The 23546-nt window shown below is 39.7% G+C and overlaps 1 protein-coding gene across 3 annotated transcripts in view; it reads left to right on the top strand.

Moving 5' to 3' along the window:
- Window positions 1-23546, top strand: part of LOC136679012 (double-strand break repair protein MRE11-like) — a 58958-nt gene that overhangs the window by 15651 nt on the left and 19761 nt on the right. For all 3 annotated transcript variants that reach the window (XR_010796516.1, XM_066657263.1, XM_066657262.1), the window contains exons 7-13: window positions 4984-5098; window positions 5529-5714; window positions 9753-9924; window positions 15046-15126; window positions 17260-17386; window positions 17952-18055; window positions 18603-18776. Coding sequence is in view for 2 of the 3 variants with exons in the window: in XM_066657263.1 (XP_066513360.1) it covers window positions 4984-5098; window positions 5529-5714; window positions 9753-9924; window positions 15046-15126; window positions 17260-17386; window positions 17952-18055; window positions 18603-18776 (959 nt within the window). In the remaining variant the exon portion in view is untranslated. The remainder of the gene's footprint in view (window positions 1-4983; window positions 5099-5528; window positions 5715-9752; window positions 9925-15045; window positions 15127-17259; window positions 17387-17951; window positions 18056-18602; window positions 18777-23546) is intronic.

A 23546-nucleotide genomic window follows, 5' to 3' on the forward strand; every position in this document is an offset into this window, starting at 1 on the left:
CTCCTGCCCAGAGCTGAGCTGTGTGAGATGACTAAAGGAGTCCCCTCAGCTGTTCATTCACGTTGTACAGACCCAGGATTCAGCAGAGCTGCAGCAGGTTCCCATGAGTGTTGACAGAGGGAATATGAATATTTTTCCTGTTATAGAAGTTTTATCTCTTGTGCTGGTAAAATAGGGTTGCTTTACTTGGACGTGACTAAATTCAAATTCACTACCTACGTTTGGGAATATTCCTTCATTGAAATAAGGGCTGGGAAGATGTATTACACAGTAAATTCTCCAGTGTTAAATCAACACTATTAGTCTTAAATTAACACTATTAGTATAATAATTTAGCACTGTCCGTGTTAAGTTAACACTAATAGTGTTGATTTAACACTGGAGAATTGCTGTGTACAGATGCATGTTGTTGGGAAAAAATGACATACAGGAAGTTACATCTCTGTACTCATGATTAAACAGAGCATTAAATTAAGAAAGCTTCAACATCATGTATTCATGTCCGTAACCCTTATCCAATTCAGGTTTGCGGTGGGTCAGGAGCCTACCCAGAATTACTGGGCGCAAAGCAGGAACACACCCTGGAGGGGGCGGCTGTTTTTCACCCGGAGGAAACCCACGCAGACACAGGGAGAACACACCACACTCCTCACAGACAGTCACCCGGAGGAAACCCACGCAGACACAGGGAGAACACACCACACTCCTCACAGACAGTCACCCGGAGGAAACCCACGCAGACACAGGGAGAACACACCACACTCCTCACAGACAGTCACCCGGAGGAAACCCACGCAGACACGGGGAGAACACACTACACTCCTCACAGACAGTCACCCGGAGGAAACCCACGCAGACACAGGGAGAACACACCACACTCCTCACAGACAGTCACCCAGAGGAAACCCACGCAGACACAGGGAGAACACACTACACTCCTCACAGACAGTCACCCGGAGGAAACCCACGCAGACACAGGGAGAACACACCACACTCCTCACAGACAGTCACCCAGAGGAAACCCACGCAGACACAGGGAGAACACACCACACTCCTCACAGACAGTCACCCAGAGGAAACCCACGCAGACACAGGGAGAACACACCACACAGTCCTGTATGGGCAATTCGCAGTGACAAAGCTAAACAATATATTGATCAGTATATTACACAGAGGAATATGTTTTAGGTGTTGAGATGGTCTGCTTAGTTACTTTTAACCATGTTTTCTCTTTTTATTGTGCCTTTAAAATGACTCAGCCCTGATTTATACCAAATGAGCATTCCCCCCTGAGGAGTGTCTTCAATGGATCTCTCTTTCTCTGCTGTCTCTTTGAGTTGATTTAATGACTCCTGAAATTCACACAGGTTTCACTCACCCGAGCTTTTTCCATTGACTGTGGTCATAACTGTCTCAGTGTCCTTAGAGTCGCTTATTTGAACTTTCTTCCCATTAGAGATGCCCTCTTTTTTCACAGAGGTGGAGTGGGAAATGGAAGCTTTGGGCCTTGAGCCATGGTGGCCAGAATAAAAGATAAGCTGACCTCACCGGTCTTGTACAGGTCTGCTCTACGAACAGTGTGTGGGTGTTCTTAGAGAAGCCGGTTTTAAATGAACACGAGGTAAGATTTGGTATTCTTGCTCCTGGGGAGATGCAGAGTGTAATTCAGTTTCACAGCACTGTCATGAAATTAAGGGGGGGGGGTGTTGGGGGTTCCTAACCTTCCCCAAAAGTTACATAGTGCAGTTTCTGCAGTGCTGAGCTAAGAGTTTTCTGACATTTTAACTCATTATCTCCAGGGGTTAACGGGCTTGACAGTTTTTTACTTCCCGTACGTGTGAAGCCTTCTGGGCAGTGGGTGGAGGGGCAGAGCCTGTTCTGATTGGCTCAAGGCCTGGACAGTGCCCCAGTTGATTGGATCTCATTTGTACACTACTGGGTCAGACTCAGAATGATTGAAAAAGTCAACTGACTCTTTAGCTTTAGCCTTAGCTTAGCTTTAGCTTTGCTTTTAAAGTCTCCAGATTGTTTTCTGTTCATTAGTAGATTTTTATTTGTCCTCCATGTTTTTTGAAAAACAAATCACTCACAAAGTTTAGTTGTTTTTCTTGTGTGCTTTGTATTTCTTAAGATTATGTAATCCTTTCTCTCGTTTTAAAAGAGACCCATCATACAGGTGTTCTCCAAGGTCTCAATGAAGTTTTTGTGACGTGCTTTGTTCAAACAGCACAGCAACATAGCAACGTTCTCAACCTGTTCAATGAGCTCTTTTCAGAATGACTGGTTTTGAGCATCTGCTTTTTTAAAATGACAGTGATCCACTGTTTACCCCGACTCTGAGTTCCCAGGAGTGAACGATGTGAATGTCCTGTGCTGTGATTGGAGATACTCCAATGACGACGCTGGATAAATGAAAGTCTTTGCACTTGATTATTCCATGTTTTCTGATTTAGGAAGTCCACAAAAAAAATAAACAGAAGGGGTGGGTTTGTTTCACAGTCTGTGGGTTTGTAAGTACACCATGTGCAAATGTAAAAACAGGGAGCTCACCCAGATAAAACTTATTGTTCATTCTCACACTCTTTTTTTCCTCTCCTTCTTTCTCTCTCTATATCTTTCTTTCTCTCTCTCTCTCTCTTTCTCTCTCTCTTTCTCTCTCTCTCTCTTTCTCTCTCTCTCTCTGTGGGCTTTCCTTGCCTGAGGGACTCCTCTGAGGTTGACAGGACTTTGTGACATGAAAGTGTGTTTGCAGAGGAGTGAATCTGGAGAGAGAGGTGTGTGGGTGTGTAAGGTTTTTTGGCAGTGTAACAAAAAAAAAAGTATCATTGTAACAAATAAAAAAGTCACATTCCACATTTCTAGAACATTGAACTTGAAATGCAGATTTAAGCAGAATGTATCTGTTATTAACCACATTAACTACAAGCGTATGTCGCCTTTAATCAGGACTTTGTCCCTCCTTTGCTGTAGCAACAACCTCAGCTATTCTATCAAGGCTTTTACAAAAGTGTGGAGCCTTGGCTTGAGGGTTTGATGGCATACAGACACATAATTATTAGTGATATTAGATGATTAGTTGTTGATCACAGATCTCCAGCTCATACCAATGTATTAGACGTAGGTCCTTTGCTGTGGATAATGCATTTCTAGAGGTTATAGCCTCTAAACACAGGCTTGGCATAAAGGTGAGTTAGTTTCATGTGCAGTTACTTTTCTATGTACAATGTGTGTGTACGTGACGTTGTATAAGATGTGGGAGCTCTTATGAGGGGTGAATCTAGGCATGTACACCACATTATTTCATTATCATTATTACTTTGCCATATTGACTTTTAAAAAATGAGGAAGATGAAAAAACGTGTGTAAATGCATATGTGTGTGTGTGTGTGTGTGTGTGTGCTAGTAATATGAGCTAGGCAGATCTCGTTCCTTCATTCCTTAGCCAACCCCAGGACTCATGGCTTTATCTCACTGTATAAGACCTCAGCAGTCAGTTTGGACTCTCTGCCGTGGTCAGTGACATTCAACTGTGACAACCTTCAGAAAACCCAGAGCAACAGAGCCTCGAGCTCTCTGTAACGAGTGTGAGAGTTCCTAGGATGGGTGTATCGCTTGAGGCACTATTTGAAATTCAGCTTTTTTGGAAAAAATTGTGGACATTTTTTTCTCCGCGCCCTTTTAGAAGGTTAATTATTTTTTTAGTGAACAGTACCTTTATTCTTATTTCACTATTGCAAGTGGGAGAGAGCCACACGTTGCCCGGCTGATAATGGGCACAAGGTCGTGAATGGTTATTTATAGTAATGCATCCAGGTTTTGGGACTGAAATGGTTAAAGTGACTTCTCTGACGTGCTAAACTTTTGAGTGGCATTTCATTAATGACAGTTTTAAGAGAAAAAAAACAATAACAACAACAAAAAAATTAACTAAAATGGAAAATAACGAGTCCCTACAACAAATCCTTGACTGAGTACCGAAAAGTCTAGAAAATATACACTGTTTAAAATAAACTCTCGGTTTAAAATGAAGTATTTCTCAGTAGTTTGTGTGTTACAGGCTCAAGTTCGATTAGTCACCGTCTGCCTTTTAGAGACCTCTGCAAAAAAATAATAGCCTTAAATTCACAGGTAAACGAATTTCCAAAATGATGGGAGTGTTTTTCCAGAAGGCCGTCATCTTTTACGTTTGCAAATGATATTTATCAGGAGCACGACTGATATTAGAGGATATTTATTATTGACCTGTATTGACTCTTTGTATTGATAAAATTGTCCTGGTAGAACCGGTAGTTTTAGATCTCATGGATATGACTTATTACTCACTCACTCACTCAGTCTCACTCCTCCAATCATGTTCAGTTATGCTGCTATGTCAGCAGCAGATTTAAATAATTGCTTCCCCTTTCTTTCATTCATTCATTCATTCATTGTCTGTAACCCTTATCCAGTTCAGGGCTGTGGTGGGTTCAGAGCCTACCTGGAATCATTGGGCGCAAGGCCTACCAACCAATCCACCTACCCACGTTTGTTTTTGGACTGTGGGAGGAAACCGGAGCACCCGGAGGAAACCCATGCAGACACAGAGAGAACACACCAACTCCTCACAGACAGTCACCCGGAGGAAACCCATGCAGACACAGGGAGAACACACCAACTCCTCACAGACAGTCACCCGGAGGAAACCCATGCAGACACAGGGAGAACACACCAACTCCTCACAGACAGTCACCTGGAGGAAACCCATGCAGACACAGGGAGAACACACCAACTCCTCAGAGACAGTCACCTGGAGGAAACCCACGCAGACACAGGGAGAATACACCAACTCCTCACAGACAGTCACCCGGAGTGGGAATCGAACCCACAACCTCAAGGCTCCTGGAGCTGTGTGACTGCGACACCTACCTGCTGCGCCACCGTGCCGCCCCCTTTCTTTCAAATCTTAAAAAATAAAACAAAAACAAAAAACTTTCTGTTTTCCAGGTTCTATCCCAGATGAGCGGCTGTACCGAATGTTTGTAAACAACCAGGTGACTATGCTCCGCCCCCGAGAGGATGAAGAAAACTGGTTCAATTTATTCGTCATCCATCAAAACAGGTGCATATTTCTTCCCTCTCTCTCTACATTTTTCATTTTGACAGCAGCACAGATTTATAATTAATAATTACTAAGCATCACACCCCAGTTTATAATGGGAATAACAGTTGGACAGTTTAATTACTGTTTTATTCATCTCAGGTAGACTTATAAACCTGCTTGTATTTCTGACACTGACGAATGCAATGCTAAAACACAGATAATGAGTGAGTCGGTGTACCCTGCTGATTAGGGATCTCTAAGACCGGATTTTGTCTATGTCTTTGTCCACTTTTTTCCATTTTAATTTTCATTTAACCCCTGACACATTATGCAAGCTGTTGGACTCCAGAGATAGAGCAAATTTGTACAGTTCATTAAAATACTTCTTTGTGCCATAAACTGCTGCTTCAATGTGTGTGTGTGTGTGTGTGTGTGTCTTTGTGTGCAGGAGTAAACACGGGGCCACTAACTACATCCCTGAGCAGTTTTTGGACGATTTTCTGGACCTGGTGGTGTGGGGACATGAACATGAATGTAAAATCACACCGAGCAGAAACGAGCAGCAGCTCTTCTATGTCACTCAGCCTGGCAGCTCTGTCGTCACCTCTCTGTCTCCGGGAGAAGCTGTGAAAAAGTAGGCAGCTCTGCACACACATTACAGGTGGCACAGGGAAACACAGTTCTGCTGCTCTACGTTTGGATTTTTTTTTTTTTTTCACGTGACCCACATTTTTACATGATATTTGTCGCGACACACAACACAAACAGTTCATCTTACTCTGGATTTATAACACCACAGTGGAGCTCTAACCCTCCATTTTCCATAGGAGAACGGTGTCTGAATTCTTGTTGGGAAAGTGGGGTAGGGCTAAGTGTAGGGTTAGGTATAGACTTTGAAAATGAGATTTTTCTGAGGCACACTTCTAACAGAGTGTTATGTATCCCTTGAAAATCACTGCACAAGTGACTGAATAAAACATCAAATGTCAGTATTTTCTCCTTCAAAAACTACAATAACAAGCTTTAATCTATTATAACACATTTCTTCATAACAAGCATAACTCCATTCCAAAGATGACACTCTAAAACTAGGGTTTCTGGTAAAAATAAGAAATGGGGATCACCCTTAACCATAGATTAGCAGCAGCTGCACAAACCGGGGTTTGTGTACATGCTCTATTTGTGTTTATGTGCCTGTTAAAATGTATTTTTAAATTATAATTTCTGCGCCCCATATTTACTTGTTTTAGCACACAACCCACCCCAGGTTTGAGACCCAGGGTTTGAAGAAACCCTTATCTTCAATAAATAGTCCCTGTTTTTAAAGCAAAATATTTAAAAAATGTAAGAAGGGCTTCATCACGAAGCTTGACTCTCAGTAGAATTCTTACATGCACTTTGCTTATTTTTATATGTTTTTTATATGTATTACTTATTTTTCTTATCAATGTGATAATGTGAAGCGGTTTCAAAATGAACCTTTTAATTAAAAAAAATAAAAAAAACCCTGATTAACAGATCAACAGATTCTTATAAAAGAATTGACATAAAATAATTGAATATATTTTAGTGTAGTCTACAGAAACACTCACTTGTAGGTTAACTTCACACAGAAGGCTTTGGCTATTTAATAAGCGACAAATATATTTTTTTCCAGTTTCACAATTACAATCACAGTTGACAGGTGCAGGTCAGAAACCAAACTGTGGCTAAAGTGCTCTTTTATGACATTTTCATGTTCACTAACATCACCAAACTGTGCCAAGCCCTACTGCCAGTGTTTGTGAGGATTGCTTGTCATATAATCTTTAAAAGGATGGAAATATGGGCCCCTGAACACTGCCGGCAACGTATAGACCCACTCATTGAATCAGTGACCTTTATATGAATACACAGAATCCATACTGTATGTCTTATATGCTGATATTAAAGCCTGTGCGGCTCTCCGTGGTAGCCTTTGTGTCCAGAGGTGTTCAGTTGGGTTTTACAAAAGTAGCCTGTCTGTATTGGAGGCCATTTGATTATCAGCTAATTACTCAGTGGTAAGTAAATGTTGTCTGATTCCTGGTTGACAAACACAGCCACTGTGGCTCGTTGGCCATTAGAGCAGCTCTCATTAAAAGCCGCAGGTGTTTTGGAAGCTTATAATTGGCTTTTGCAATTAGCACCTCATGAAATACAAATTATTCAGTTCTGTTCCATCCTGCATAACTCACAAGGCTTGGACATAAACAGTGGAAACGTTTCCGCATTGATTGCCCTCTCCGTGACATATTGTGAGGTTCTTTCTTTTTCACTGGCGAAAATAACATAACACAGGTCCGTCATAACATTAACACCACCTCCTTGTTTCTCCAATCACTGTCCATTTTATCTGCTGGGTTTGACAATGATTTGTAATTGTTGAGCTACAAAACTGCCACGTATACAGTCAGTGGAAAGTGAGTGTAGAAACGGCGGATTGCTTTATTGGTTCCCCTTCGATCAACTTATTGATTACAGATCTATTTCAATAACCTGTAGACCACTTCATCTCTGATGATATATGTCGGATGTGAAGACTGGTCATAGCTAAAAATTGAAAGTAAAATACATGCACTCTTTAACGCAATAATAAATCAAAGGTTTTTGCTTCCTCAACTACAAACTGCTGGAAAGTTTAGCTGTGTTTTCAGTTGAAATCTCACTGAAACATCCCTGATTTTTTTCAGCTAAGCAGTGCACCAGTCTTTCAGTTACCCCTGTGTATGTAAATAATATAAAGAATTTCCACTGGTACCAAGTATATACAAATATGGCAGAAGCCAACCAATTAAAAATGTATAATTTATACAAAGATACTAGTGGCACATTTCATTATTATTATAATTTTATAAAATAATACATTTTTTGTTGATTGGTTGGTTTCTGTTTCTGTTTAAACACGTAGCCTTAGCTCCAGTGCAAAATTGAATACGCAGTTTAGACAATGAACTGACTGATGAACAGCATTCCCGGAAAATATGATGAAGTTTGACTTTTTAAGTTTGATACTAAAATATCAACTGTTTTTCAACTGTTTTCAATCAGAATTTATTTACATTAATGATTCCATTCCATTCCATTAGAGCCTCATCACAGAGACACGTCTGAAATGCTTCTTCTATTTGTGTCTCTGATTTTATGCTGAAATGCCCGCTGTGTGTCTTAAGTAGCCTGGACAGTGATGTAGAATTAAGTGCAGAGGTGGGCGTTTCAAAATTAAACCATTTTACGGCTGTGTGGTTTTACAGAGCTTTGTATAAGAGAAGATTCCTACAAAACAGAACTCCAGACACACGCTGCAGGAATAAAAATAACATCAATTTAAGCACAGTGCTCTATTTATTTAATGGTGAAATAAATCATTTTTTACCACACACAAAAAAAGCTTGAATCAGGTCATGCTCCATAGAGTGTGGGTCCCCCACTTTTGGTTGGAGATGATTAATGCAGGTTAGTAAACAGAATAACTACATTCAGGCCATGAGGTGTTAGTATAACGACTGTTGACATGAAGAAGAATCACTGGGGATTATTATTGCTCCTTTAAATGAAGACATACATATGTTAATGTATTTATAATAATAAAGGGGAGAATATGGATGTGGGGGTCACACTGATGAAATAATAACGTCCACATGTAATTGTAATGTGCTGTATGCTTCGTGAGATCATTTTTGAGGGAACAGGAGCTGCTTTACATAATGAGCTGCTTGTGAGGAAAGTGCAGAATAGCACATTTGCAGCGCTGAGAACACCTGTCCAGAGTGGACATATTACAATCCCAGTTTCCGAAGAGTGGATTTTGTGTTTATTAAAACGGAAGGGAATGGGCTGTCACAGCACAGACTGTCATTGTTCTCAAAATGAATGACTCAGAAAATGAATTTTCTGACTCTGAGCATGGTGCGTGTGCGTGTGTGTGCGTTTGTGCGTGTGTGTGCGTGTGTGTGTGCGTGTGTGTGTGCGTGTGTGTGTGCGTGTGTGTGCGTGTGTGTGTGCGTGTGTGTGTGCGTGTGTGTGTGTGCGTGTGTGTGCGCGTGCGTGTGTGTGTTAATCTGAAAGGGCAAAACCATTTAGTTTGATTTCTGAGGTTATGTTTAAGCTCAGGGTTAGACTTTGGAGGTAGTTATTTCATTTACTGTGGTGCTTAAAAGCTTGTGGACCCTTTTGCTGTATATTGTCTATATATTTACATGAATTTGACCTCTAACTTTGTCATATATTCATGCAAGTCTTGTCATTTATTTATTGAGGGAAAACTGATTTCGTATTACGTATTTGTGAATGGCACAAGTATGAACCACTGATTTCAGTATCTGTTGTGACCCACCTGTACAATAATAACGTTTCCATTGTTGATTGGTACAAGTGGATCAGACACAGCAGTGCTGCTGGAGTTTTTAAACACCTCAGGAACATTGCTGGGCCACGAATAGTCTAGTTTAAGAACTAAAGTATAAATATCTGTGAACATATTTAGGAATTAAGAGTTATGATGGTGGTAGTCTATCAGATGTTGTATGGATATTTTATTTTAGGTTTTCTTCAGAGTTTACTTGTTATGTCTAGTTTGGAAACATCTGTTTTGTGGTTATTACTGCAAGTGGATTTATGTGCTTTCTCTTTTCTTTACTGTTCACTTCTACAGACACATAGGTTTGCTGCGTGTAAAAGGGAGGAAGATGAACCTCCAGAAAATTCCTCTGCAAACAGTCAGACAGTTTTTGATTGAGGACATCACCCTGTCTGACCACCCTGACCTCTTTAGTCCTGAGATGCCCAATGTCTTGCAGAAGATACAGGCTTTCTGCCAGCAGAAGGTAAAGCACACAGTATATATAAGGTTTTTGTCTTTTTTCAGAACTGTAACATTACATGAGAGAGAGAAAATAATGTACAATTAATGTTACAGGTTTTATCCAAAGTCAAAATTAGAGAAGATACAAGCACAGGATAATAGTGAACAGGACAGTATTCAACAGATGGATTTGTTTGTGGCTGTGTTTATGAATGCTACTCGCTGTAGCCAGAAATCTGTACTAAATGGATTATAAAGAAGAACTTGCTTTGAGTTAAATTTACAGAATATTCCCCAGAAGCCGTAGCAGACAGACAGTTTGTTGATTGGAAATGTGCTGAGTTTAGAGGATGGAGATTATGCCAGAAAAGTAATTAAGATCCTGAACACATTTCCTAATAAAACAGTGCATAGTGAAAGTTTGACATCCACACTTCAGGAGCTCTGACAGCTTCCGGGGATATTTGAGGATGTGCTAGACTTTTTAATGATTCTCCTGGTAGTTTTTTTTCTGAATCTGACCTGATGTTTTGATCACTCAGACATAAGGTTGAAACATTGAGTGGAGTTCAAACAACATTTCCAGAAATGTTGGGGAAAATCACACTGCAAAAAAAGCTGGGACATAGGAAATATGGTATATGATATTCAATATATATTTGAAAATGAACTCATAAATAAAAATTTGAGCTGATCAACACAAGATTTCATTCTATTACACCATTGACTTCACGTAGTATTGTAAAAAGATTAATGTAATCCAGAGAAATGTCTCATTGTACAGGGCAATATGGTTAATGTGCATGACCTTTTAGCCCTCAGATGGCATGGCTTCGATCAACAGTCTTATGGTTTCATTCCTACTTCACTAACATTTCAGCCACAGCTGCCATTTAATCAGATTGCTCCGATACAGAACATTTAGGTTTATCAGCTTTAAAAGGTTTGTTCCATTCACTTATCTCCTTCAGAAGGAAGATTTTCTGGGAAAAAGTGGTTGTTATATAGCTTTCCTTCAGAGAAACATTCATGGCACTTTCCTTTTTTCTACTAACCACAATTCACCTGACTTTTAGGAACCCAACAATCTTTGACGCCTTGTGGTTTTTCAAAGCCTTGTTATCTGAAAAGAACACTGACATGGGAAAGACGCTGCAGACAACCTTGGGACAGAAAATTGTTGAAGGACCAATTTAAGACTGTCAAGGTTTACTTTGTGTATGAGCAACAGTAAGCCACAGTGAAGTGTTTGGTTGAGATATGTTTTTACAGATTTCTGTTTCAGCTTTTTCAGCTGGATCTGTCTCAAACAAGCAGCGCATATGTTGTGTCTGAAGAAGTGAAGGTTACAGTGGGTTTATTGCTTTTAGGTTTATTGTATATTGTAGACATACTCAGAAATTAAAGAAAAAAAAAGTCACCATATTTCACAATAAACAGTGCTTTAAGGGACTTTTTTTTATAATTTTTTTTAAAAAATGTTTGGACATGCGTATCATTTTAAATGATCAATTATTGGCATGTCACTCAGCAGCGTGAATGTTGTTCCTTAGGTTTCATTCGGTATCTCTGAAGCTGAATTAAGTTTATTGCACCCATTTTTATGGTCATCACAAGACATTCCCTGGTTTTTAAGCTTTGTGTAAAAATGATGTGACTATGAAGCTACTAAATGACACAAACAACAAATAGAATTATTCAAATTAGAGCTGAATGATGAATCGTTTTATATCTAAATCACAATGTGAAACGATGCAATTTGTTTAACATCAAGAGCTGCTATTTTAATTGTAGCATTCTGAATTATAGCATACTTTGTCAAGAACAAGATTTAAATGGCTGCATTTAAATTATAAACTGTTTTAGGCCATGGACACTAAATGACTCTACAATCAGCATTCAAAATTTAAAGCCAGATGGTCTTGGTTATATAAACAGTGCAATTCAAATTGCAATCACAATATTAGTCTGGAAATCTCAATTAGATTCTTCTTCTTTAATCCACACCATCGATCTGGCGCAGTTTTTACGCCGGATGCCCTCCCTGACGCAACCCTCGGAAGTCCCAATTAGACATTTTCCTCAAATCGTTCAACCCTCTTATCTAAACCAATTCCAGTCTAATGTTATGTGTTATGAATTTGCCATGAAATAGCAGCTGCTCGCACTGTAGTGTCAGGTTTTTAAATACAGTAAGCGCTCTACTTATGAAAGAGCGAATGTTCTACAAGAGCTTGTTTGCAATTCAGATTGTTTCACAAGACCAACAAAGGCATTCAGTATTGTAGTCAGTCTATGTGATAAAGTACTGTGATAAACTCACTGTACGCAGTAATAATGTTTTCTATCAAGTAATCTTTGTCAAGAAATGATGTTCCTGATGAACAAAAATCACATGGTGTACATGGTCTGGCTTTGAGTGGCAAGGCAAAACTCTACTGACTGGAGGAGGAGGTATTGTCAGATGGAAAACTGTACTTCTACAAATCTGCTGTAAAAATTTACTTAAAGTAGAGACATGAACTAAACTTATGCGCTTCCACCAACGAGGCATGATTGCCAAGTTTTAGATGCTCACATTGTGCAGAAATTAAAAAACAAAAACATTAAAAGCATTTTAAAGGCTTGACCTTGATTGAAGGTCATTATTATTTAAATCTCTACTTTGATGTTGTTTGGTTTTTAATAAAAGTGCATGCATTTTATCATTTAAAAACATGAATCTGCAGTTTTTTGACAGTCACACATTATTGGACTAGTCAAGGTTTAGTTATTTTGCTGACATTCACTGTTCAAATATAATAGGGCTGTTATTCTGTTGCATCCTTCAGCAGGCAAGGACATGAAGGGTGCACTGAACTATAACCATGAAGGAAAGTGCACATTTTCTTGTTGTTCTGTGAAAAACAATGGCCATGAAAATGTCAAAGTGACTGTAAATGTACATTTTCTTAGAGAGATATATATAGTGTATAGTTAATGTAAACAACTATGAAATAAATCCTTGAGATAGTAATGTGTGAATCCCTGTTGTTTTATTTGTCCAGTTATTTATGTCACTCAGGCAGGACTTGAGGCAAGAAAGAAAGCTGGTGTTGATATATGAGTGAGAGACTCTTATACACTCCACTGTGGAAAAGGACTTAAAAAGCTGAAGGTCTGCAGTAGAAAAACACTTTTGTGAAGTACTTCTTTATGTTCTTTGTGTGCGGGTGTGTGTGTGGATGTGTGTCAGTGTATATGAGTGTCTATGTGTCAGCGTGTCTATATCAGTAGCACATATTAACTGTCGTGAGGTGGTTTCCAGGGTAACAAAGCATAGGTTTGCAGGTGAGGTTTGGACTGAATGTGTTTAATGAGGATCTGCTGATAAATAAATTGCAATATTCGGTTCTTTCTCTAAACACAAACCCAAAGTTTGCCGGCTCTGACAGTCCACTGTGTCCGGAGTAGATGGGTAGCCTGACTATCATTGTCAGCCTTAAGCTTTTGAATATATATGTGTGGAGCATGTGGCCAAATGTTTTAGGAAACAACATTCCTTTTGAAATGAAGGGTGTTAGTTGTTGTTGACCTGGACTGGTAACTGATAAACCATTAAGTGTTTTAAAAATGAAAAAGCTCTTTTGGGACACTTTTGGGGCGACAGTGTTGTGTGAGGTAAAACCTTATTAAAACTTAATAAGAAGGGAACGGTTATCATTTGAAATATTCTTATGACTGAACATGGATTCTGTTTATTGATTAAGTCCCGCCCTTCAGCAATAAAAGCCAATCAGATTGCTGGTAATTCAAAAGCAGTAAAGTTATTAGGGACTTTATTTGAAATATGTTTTTTTTTTAATAATTTTTTTATTTGTACATTTTACTTGAAATGAGAAAAGGCCTTTTTATTTAGAGTATTTCTTATTCATAATTATATATAAAGTTTTTGGAATTTGGATTGAAAATGTAATTTTAATTAACATTCAGTTGTTAACTACATAAAATGTTGCTATAACGACAAGACTACAAATATGCAGGATATGGCACAGATCATAATGAAACTTATACATTATGTTCTGGACCTTCTCTTGGGATATTTTTCTCTAACTGGACCTTAATGAATTTGAATTAATTACCCCTGATTTACAGCATCAGTCAGTGACTAAATGTCATTACAGGGCGTTGTTGTCAGTTCACTGCCCTCAATTTTAAAGTTAGTTTAAAAATAGTAATATTGCCTAAGCCAAGATGATGTTATTTGATGCTGATGTCATGTTGCAAGTTTTTGGCAGTATTTCAGTGGCTTTTTTATTGTTCATACTGATATCACATTTAAATAGTTTTGATCAAAACGTAGAAATATATTATGATATAAATTTTGCACATATCGTCCAGCTCTAGAGCAGCATTTGTTGGAAACCCACACAGACACAGGAATAACACACCAAAGTCTTCTTAGACAGTGATGCAAGGTGAGGAGCTAACCCAGGACCCTGAGACCCTCAAGCTATTTGGCCACGACCTCAAGTCACAGTAGTTTAAAATGACCCCAAAACACCTTTTCAGTAGTCGCTCAAACATGAAGAAGTTCTCTTGGTTCTCATTTGGAGCAGCTCTTGGTTTTGAATGCAAAGTGGAAAGATGCTCTAATTATCATTCATTGTTTTTGTCTTGTTCAAATGAACAAGTTGATAACCTTGAAAACTGATGGAAATGTTTTGAGCGGCAGCAGTCTATTGAAGTAGTCTGCTGAGTCTCTCGGGGACATTCAGGGGCATGGTGAGTTTTTTTGGGTAGAAAAGGAATTAAAATATGGGATAAATAGACAGAGGTTGATGAGGAAAAACCTTTGTTTCCACCCAGAGGGGCAGCATCAAACTTCAGAAATGACTATACTTATTGTTCTCTAAACCAAAAGAACAGCTCATTGCTGAAAAAGCTGAGAGGTTTTACTGATGTAGAAGGGCCAAGAAATGTGCACAGACTGTCAGTTTATGTTCTTTAACAAATAAAAAGCATCTGTTGTTATTTGGCTTTGGATAAAGTGCCTGAAGTATCAGTGTCAACAGGAGGAAGTGAATCATCTCGTTTTCCTCTGCTGTTTGGCCATTTAAGCTGCTTGTTAATCTATTTGTTTGTTTGTTTGTTTCTGTCTCAGGTGGAGGAGATGCTGGAGGAGGCAGAGCGAGACCGGCTGGGGAACCCACTTACACCTGAGAAACCTCTTATCAGGCTCAGAGTATGTAATTAAACGGTTATTAATTTTTATTGTCGGGGAACTTAGGTATTCTGTCTTGTAAAATAAGTGAATTACAGGGAACATTTCCTACAGGGAACATTCATATAGGGCACAAGGGGTAGAAGCTCTGGTTTGTAGCCATTTTCATTTGCGATATGTAATCAGTACGTGCATTTCTCCATGCTTGTTCTGTCTGTTTTACATGGTTTAACCTTGCCTTTGCAATCTCACATAAATGCAGGTCCAATGCTGTGAATAGAGATACTCAGACGAAGGGGCGGTATAATTCTAAAGCCTCGGCACTTGATATGGGAAGCATAATCAGAAGGGCTCATTTTATCCCATATATTCTGAATAAAGTAAAAAATAAAAAATAGCGGCGGCACAGTGGAGCAGCAGGGAGTGTCACAGTCACACAGCTCCAGGGACCTGGAGGTTGTGAGTTTGAGTGTCTGGGAGGAGTGTGGTGTGTTCTCCCTGTGTCTGCGTGGGTTACCTCCGGGTGACTGTCTGTGAGGAGTGTGGTGTGTTCTCTCTGTGTCTGTGTGGGTTTCCTCCGGGTGACTGTCTTTGAGGAGTGTGGCGTGTTCTCCCTGTGTCTGCGTGGGTTTCCTCCGGGTGACTGTCTGTGAGGAGTGTGGTGTGTTCTCTCTGTGTCTGCGTGGGTTTCCTCCGGGTGACTGTCTGTGAGGAGTGTGGCGTGTTCTCCCTGTGTCTGCGTGGGTTTCCTCCGGGTGACTGTCTGTGAGGAGTGTGGTGTGTTCTCCCTGTGTCTGTGTGGGTTGGTGACTCAAAAAGTGTCTGTGAGTGTGTGAATGAACGTGCGAGTGTGTGTGTTGCCCTGTGAAGGACTGGTGCCCCCTCCAGGGTGTATTCCCGCCTTGCGGCCAATGATTCCAGGTAGGCTCTGGACCCACCGCGACCCTGACTTGGATAAGGGTTACAGATAATGAATGAATGAATAAAAAACTGAGTGGATAGTTTCGTATCAAGGTTTGTGGGTTTGTAAGTGCTCCAGTTCCCAAATTAAACTGCAAATGCTCTAAAAAAATGCAGATTTTATTACATTTTTACTGTTATTTGATTTCTTATTCGGTCATTTTATCCTAGATATTTGTATCACTATTCGTTACTGAGAGATCTTTATAAGCGCACAAAAAAATTTGTCACCTGCGATTGAAATGTACCTAAAAGAATGTAACAGCTCTACAAGCACAGCTGTGATTCAATTTGACACTGGACAAGTTTCTGGTTGTAGGTGACGTCAATTTACAGCCATTCTTGCATCAAAGAAGCAGTTTGGCCATCTTTTGTAAATGGCTTCACCTGGATTCCTGAGGATTCAAATGTGGGGTTTGTATGGGCCAATCCAGATGTGTGATGCTCCTGAATTTTCATCATGTCAATCAGTCACATTTGCAGCCATGTGAACGTAAGACTTGTCATCTTGGAATGCGAGGATAGGAATGTTATGTTATGAGCACAAGGCAAAACCTGACTGTCTAGACAGTGTAGGCAATGTTCTTCAAATTTACTGTCACCCCAACTGAAGGTCCATCTCCAGCACATTGAAAACACCACCAGAATGTCACAGAGCCTCCTCCAGCTGAAACCAGACCTTGCAGGCATGCTTCTTGATGTGTACAGTGAACAGAACTCATAGCATCATCCACATACAGGCAGAAACGCAGTTTATCTGAGCAGATAACAGGTTTCCAAGTCAGGAACAGTCCCATTTTTGTGTCTGTTCATCCACTGAATACTGGTAACGTACATATGTCCATGGTGTTCAGTTCTCTGTGGAGCGTTATTTCAGAAACTGGTTCTGATGTTACTCTTGCCTGGAAGCAAAGAGATTTTCATTCACAATTTGTGAAACATGCTAGCGGTCAGTTTCAGCATCTATTTTAATCTTTTCGCCACAATTCTGATAAGAATTTCCTGTAGACTCCTCCTGTAGAGGATGTTTGCCACTGCTGGTAGAACGTGGCCACCATACGCTTCAAAACACCTGCAAAATTTAGCAACTTTCTTCACACTATGGCCTTTGGTACTCCCAAATGAAAGTCTATTCAAACATTGAAAGTCTCCCTCTCTCTCTCTCTCTCTCTCTCTCTCTCTCTCATTCTCTAGATTGACTACAGTGGAGGTTTTGAGTCATTTAATACAGTACGTTTCAGCCAGAAGTTTGTGGACAGAGTGGCGAACCCTAAAGACATCATTCACTTCGCCAGACACAGAGAGACTAAAGGCACCAAAGGCAAGACTCCTAAATATAAACTGTTAATAAGGCCAAAGCTTTGTAGACACCTGCTCATTTATTCTGAAATTAAAGGTATTAATACACAGTAAAGTATTCCTGATTCCTGCAGAAACACTCTCTGTCCTTTTGTAATAATCCATTGAGAATTTGAGTGCTTTCAGCCGTTGAGAACACATAGTTGCACAGCTCCAAAGCTCAGTGCTGAAGTTTGTACGCCTCTAACCACCAATCACAGGCCTAATTTGGCATGACGTGTATAAGGAGGCAAACAGCCAATCAGAATGCAGCTGGGAGAATGACCTGACAGTGAGCCCAGCTTAACGCACTGAAATGATCAGACACTCTGTCTATTGTGGGCGGAGCATCTGTAGCTGAGACGAATAATATATTGCCCGTTTTGATGGTTGTTGAATATTCTGTTGGTAATTTCTCAAATTTGTTAAAGGTAATATATTGTTGGATGCTTTTCAGATCATTTTTCATTTACCTGCTGAGAGTGTTACTGAAAAACAGATGGCATTTATTCTGGTTATGGGTGTATCTGCCTGATCTTGTGTTTCAGAAGAGGCTATAGACTTTGATGCGCTTCTTTCTCGTCCGTCCTCTGAGGTCCTGCAGCTGAGAGTGGAGGACCTTGTCCAGGAGTACTTCCAGACAGCAGAAAAGGTGTGTGTGAGAATGTGTCGTTTGGTTGCAAATTCGAGGTAAACAGTCAAACCAGCCGTCTTTTAGAACTCAAATTTGAATAATTTTTTATGCGGCATGTCTTTAGTTTTCTCAGTAGGACATGTCTGGAAACTTGTTGTCCCCTAGAACATAAATCAAATTTTAAGCTCTTTCTAAAGTTCTGGAAGATTGTCAGAGCCTAGGCACAATAAATAAGCCATGATTGGATGTCTAAATGATTTTCTTTTTTTCTTGATGCTATTTCCTGCATTTCTTGATTATTTATTGCTCACCTGCTGACTACACTAACAACAGAATAACAAGCAAACCGCAGCTAGATGAATAAACACAGAAAAAGCTTTTATTTAGATTAGACTCCAGCTGCAGTGCTTTGCTGCTTTCATTAGCACTAATGTGCACACACACTTACACAAACAAACACACACTGTAATAATAATGCTGCAGAATATAAAGACTTACTGAGTTCTGGGGTGTGTTTGTGTATATGTGTGTATGGTTGTGGGTGTGGGTGTTGGTGTGGGTGTAGAACATGCAGTTGTCTCTCCTGACGGAGCAGGGCATGGGGAAAGCGGTTCAGGAGTACGTGGACAAAGAGGAGAAAGATGCCATTGAGGAGCTCATCAACTACCAGCTGGAGAAAACACAGAGATATCTCAGAGAGAGACGAGTGGAGGCCAGCGAGGAGAAGATCGATGAGGAGGTGAGGGACAAGGGAGGCTGGGGATGGAAGGAACAGTTAAGGGGAGGGAGAAGTGGAACTTACAGTATTCATCCACTTGCACTTGGTATGGTATATTGCTCTGGGAAGTTTGCTACATTGTACAGTGCACGACACTCTGTGGTACAATGCTCTATGGCAAGGAATTTTGAACTGGTTCTGAATGGAGAACAAAACATTCCTTTTTTTAAGGCCATACAGCAAAAAAAGGACAAGTGGACGCAGGGCAAAATCGATGGGGACGTGACGGAGGGACAAAGTAGGTGATCGGGATGGAGAAGCAGGGGTTACAAAGGAAAATATTGACACGAAGTTAAGGAAGAGAGGAGAGAGAAAAAATGGGAGGCAGAGAAAAGAGAGAAGGTACAAAGTGAGAGTAAAGGAGGTGAAGGGTGTGAAGAGGTGAGGGAGGTAATATATCAACAAAGACACAAGGACCTTTAAGACCAAACAGAGTAGGGATTTAAAACTTAATGCAGAAAGGGATGGAAGCTGTAATGAGGGTGAAACATGTTATACACCCTTTAAAATGAGTGACTTCAGCTGTTCCTGCTGTTTTGTCGTTTCAGGGTAAAAAAAAACTATTTAATTTTTTTACATATTTTTGTTCATAGGGCTGGAAAATACGGTAAACATTTTAATCACAATATATTTCTAGATTTCAGTCGATATGATATAATTATGATATTGATATAAACAACATAGAAGTCTCAGAAAAACTGCCAAGAACCAATAAGAAACATGACATCACCTTCAAACATAAACATCTTGGCTTTGACAATATTAATGTTTTTAAACTAACTTTAAAATTGAGGGCGGTGAACTGCAAGTACTCCTCACTGCAGAACCAGAAATCCAATGGGTGGAGTCGGTTTACATCCAGCTCCGCCCTCATCCAACTCCTTCTTAATGGGAGGTTAGGGGTAGTATAAGGGTTATTATCATATCATTGTTATTGAAAGATTTTATATTGCGCTATTTATTGATATTGATTTCTTGTCCAGTGCTATTTGTACACCTAATATTTATTGAAGGTAAGTAGTATTCAAAATATATTCCATACTTTTAAGTTTATATTCAACAGGTTTGGCAGTAATCATACCTGGCTTTGGCTTGTGATATTGAACCCATTTGGCAGTTGAATTTGGCAGTTTAATTTTTTTTTTTACATAGTGTCAGGTAGAACTGAGCAGTTTAGTTCGAATAAATCAAATATCATTTAAAAACAGCATTTTTTACTTGGCCTGTCGTGGTCTAATATTAATATTAAATTGATGATGTGAAACAAGACTATATATAGCTGGTAAAAAAATAATTTAACCAGCTATTCCGCTCCTCATCCTACCACTTCAGTGAAATCAATCTGAAATTGTTGTGAAGAACTACTGCAACACACCACACACTCTTTGAACACTGGTATTTTCACTCTGCCCATCTCTCCTAATGACTGCTGTGAGTTAGTAAACACTAGCCCAAGTGTTATTGCTCAAGGGTGTGAGGCATGGGGTTATATCACTGCTCTCAGTTGGGGATTGAAGAGGACTGTGGCCAACATGTTGATGCTGCTGTTTTCTGTTCAGTGTGGGGTTTTCTGCTGGTTATCGATAGGGTTATGTAATAGGAGCTGAAACCTTATCTCAATGTTTTTTTTATCCGTGTCCTTCAGAACCAGTGGTTATTGATCTTTGCTTGTCATTTTATATAATTGTCATTCCTTTTTGCCAAATTTTCTCCCCAATCTTTAGTCATCACCAGTACCTTGTGCCAGTGGCTAGTTTTGCTGCCTAAGACTCCCAGACTTGGACGGCTGTGGATTCAAAGGGGATAGAACTCCCCGTCTCCTGATGATACAGCCAACACTTGGAAGCCCACTGAATATTTTTCTACGCATGTCTTATTGGGCAAAGAAACTCTGGCCAAAATGGAAAATTTAATCGTTGTCTTATCATAAAACAAAATGTGGACAAATTTTGTTACACAGTGTTTAGAGGCACTCACTAATCGATTTCTGTAGCTCAGAATAAGACTTCCGCGTCTGTTAGCAGGTAGTTTGTTCCACTCTTCCTTAGCAAACTGCTCTAGCTGTCTCAGCAGAGTGCATGTTTCAGCTCTTTCTGTAGGTGTTTGATAGGATTCAGATTATGGAAAGCCATTTCGAAGAAACCCAGTTCAGATGAATCTAGTGTTTAGTTTTTAGCCATCCTTGTGTGCTGGAGGACTCCTGACCTGCGACCTACACAGAGCTTTCTGACTCTGGGCAGCCCCAAAACATAACCAAACCCCTTCCATGTTTCACAGTTTGTTTTGGTGCTGTTATCTTTAAAAGCTAAATTTTTAGGTAAACATGGATCTGATGTCACTTGCCAAAAAGCTTGACTTTTGTCTCCTATGTCCAATGAAAACTCTCCCAGACGCATTGTGTCATTTTAGCAAATTCCAGTCTGGCATTCTATGTTTTTTCCTTAAACAGTTGAGTCCTGCTGGGTCTTGTTCCATGGAAGAATGGTGCGATCACACTGATGTACCTTGACCTTGGAGTTCAGCTTGTATCTCTTTGGAAGTGTTTCTTTGTTTTTTGTTTACCACTCACTATTCTTCTGTTCAATCTGGGGTCAGATTTTCTCTTGTAGCCCAGAGAGGTTGGCTATTGTCACATGGAACTTAAAATTCTTAATAGTATTTGCAACTGTAGTCACAGTTAAAAATATTAAATTGCTTCGAGATGGCCTCAGCCTTTATGTTTCAAAATGCTTGTCTAGTAGTTTCTTTCAGATCTCCTGAGATGAGACTGTCCTTTGTTTTCTGTGGTCCATGTTCAGCATGGTGCACTCAGTGATACCAGACAGCAGAGAGGTAAACGGCTTGTAGGCTGATTATAAGATTGAAGGTATGTGTGATACTAATTTAAGAAAATTATAATATAAACTATAGGTACCGACAAATTGGTTCATGTCTCTTTTCCGGCTCACGCCCTGTAGAAGAACCGCAGTCTTGAGGGAGGTTTTTGGTTAAGAACAAGAAGAACACTAGAAAATCCTGAAGGTGAGAAGAACAAAGTAGCCGACTGCCTTCAAAACTTATCTCAATTTGGATACTTTGTCTAGCTAAATGTAGCCTAAACAGTTACTAGGCAAACTAAGGATTGGTTGACGCCACAGAGATGCCCAGTTGTTGCTACGTTAAGTACAGTTGTGTTTTGCTTTGAAGGAAAACTCACTAATAAAAAAAACATGCAAGATGCTTCAAAGATAAGAATGAGAATGTGAGAGAGGGTGGACAGGAGATAATGTAAAGTGAAAGTAAAGTAAAAAATTAGAGAGACACAGACAGAGAAGTAAGAGAAGACAGGATTGATGCAATATGTGGAAAACAGATACAGAAGGCAGAGAACAGATGGAGTGAAGAATGGAAATGGAGATGCGAAAGCAGGCATTGAAAGAGTGATAAAGAATATGGAGGGACTGTTTAATAACTCATTAGGTTGTGATGATGCTGAGGAGGTCTGAGTTTGATTATTTAGCTTTTCTGGACATGGCTCCATTTGAAGTTTGTTCTCTGTGTGTGATGGGATCCTTAGAATTCAGACACGTGTTTATGTGGGTGGTAAATTTTTATTTTATTTTTTTATTACCCCCCCCCCCCCCTCAATGCATCCACCTCCTGATTTCTTTGCTTCAGACCCTTCCCTCAGTTCTTTGGAAAAACTCCACTGTTTGTTTAAGTGCAGTAAGAAATGCAGGGCCTTGAAAATATAGAGGATGAGTCAAGTATTCAGGTACACAAAAGTGTTTTGAGCAAAAAAAGAAGGAATATTTTTAAAATTGATGTCTGCAGCTGGATTTAGTTGTGTTTTGTACACCTGAGGTGTCTTGTAGATTATTTTTGTGACTTTCTGTGCATTTGGAGAAGGGGTTTATCATCTACACCTGTTTAAAATATAACAGGACTGGGTAGTGTTCTCCAAGTGTGTTGAGCTCCACTGATAACATATTAGCTGTAGGCTGAAATAAACAACACAAGATGAAATGCTAATGAGGTATTTGCCTCAATTGCTCCATATTTTACCTCTTCCTTTACAATAAAATCCCATAAAAACCTGTTCTCAGCAAACCCTTTAGTAAGAAAAAGCCAGCCACAGTGTGAGATATTTTGTGAACAAATGCACAGTGTTCAGTTTATTCCAGAAAAATCAATCAACCCAAAATAAATAGTGGTGGCATTTCCTGTTTTTTTCCCCCCTTTTTTTCTTTTTTTTCCCTTTCAGCTCTTTGTTAACCACAAGCACCAGGTTCATCTGAGTTGGTTCATAACACACAGTGTTAACACTCTCATCCATCACCCTTAGCAACCTTCCCATCGTCCTTCATTGTTTAAATCAAAGTGCAGTTTCCAACAGTATCCACGGGTTATGGATAGCGCTTCAATCACAGATAGGGAAAACACAAGAATTGCTATGACTGGTGTGAGAGGGATTGTTACTGCCACTGTGCTTATGCCTTCCAGTCTCACCCCACATATAGTAGCTGATGTGTGGTGAGCGTACTGGTGTGAATTGGCTGCCATCACATTATCAAGGTGGATTCTGCAAATTGGTGGTGGTTGTGGCGACTCCCTATTGTTCCAAGATTGTAAAGCAATTTGAGTGTCTAGAAAAACGCTTGATAAATGTCAGTAAGTAAAACTGCAATTCTCAAAAGTACAGAAATCAATAAGCTTCTGACATCTGTCACATTCACTTTAAAGAAAATCTTC

The sequence above is a fragment of the Hoplias malabaricus genome, chromosome Y, assembly GCF_029633855.1.
Source record: "Hoplias malabaricus isolate fHopMal1 chromosome Y, fHopMal1.hap1, whole genome shotgun sequence".
NCBI classification, from domain to species: domain Eukaryota; kingdom Metazoa; phylum Chordata; class Actinopteri; order Characiformes; family Erythrinidae; genus Hoplias; species Hoplias malabaricus.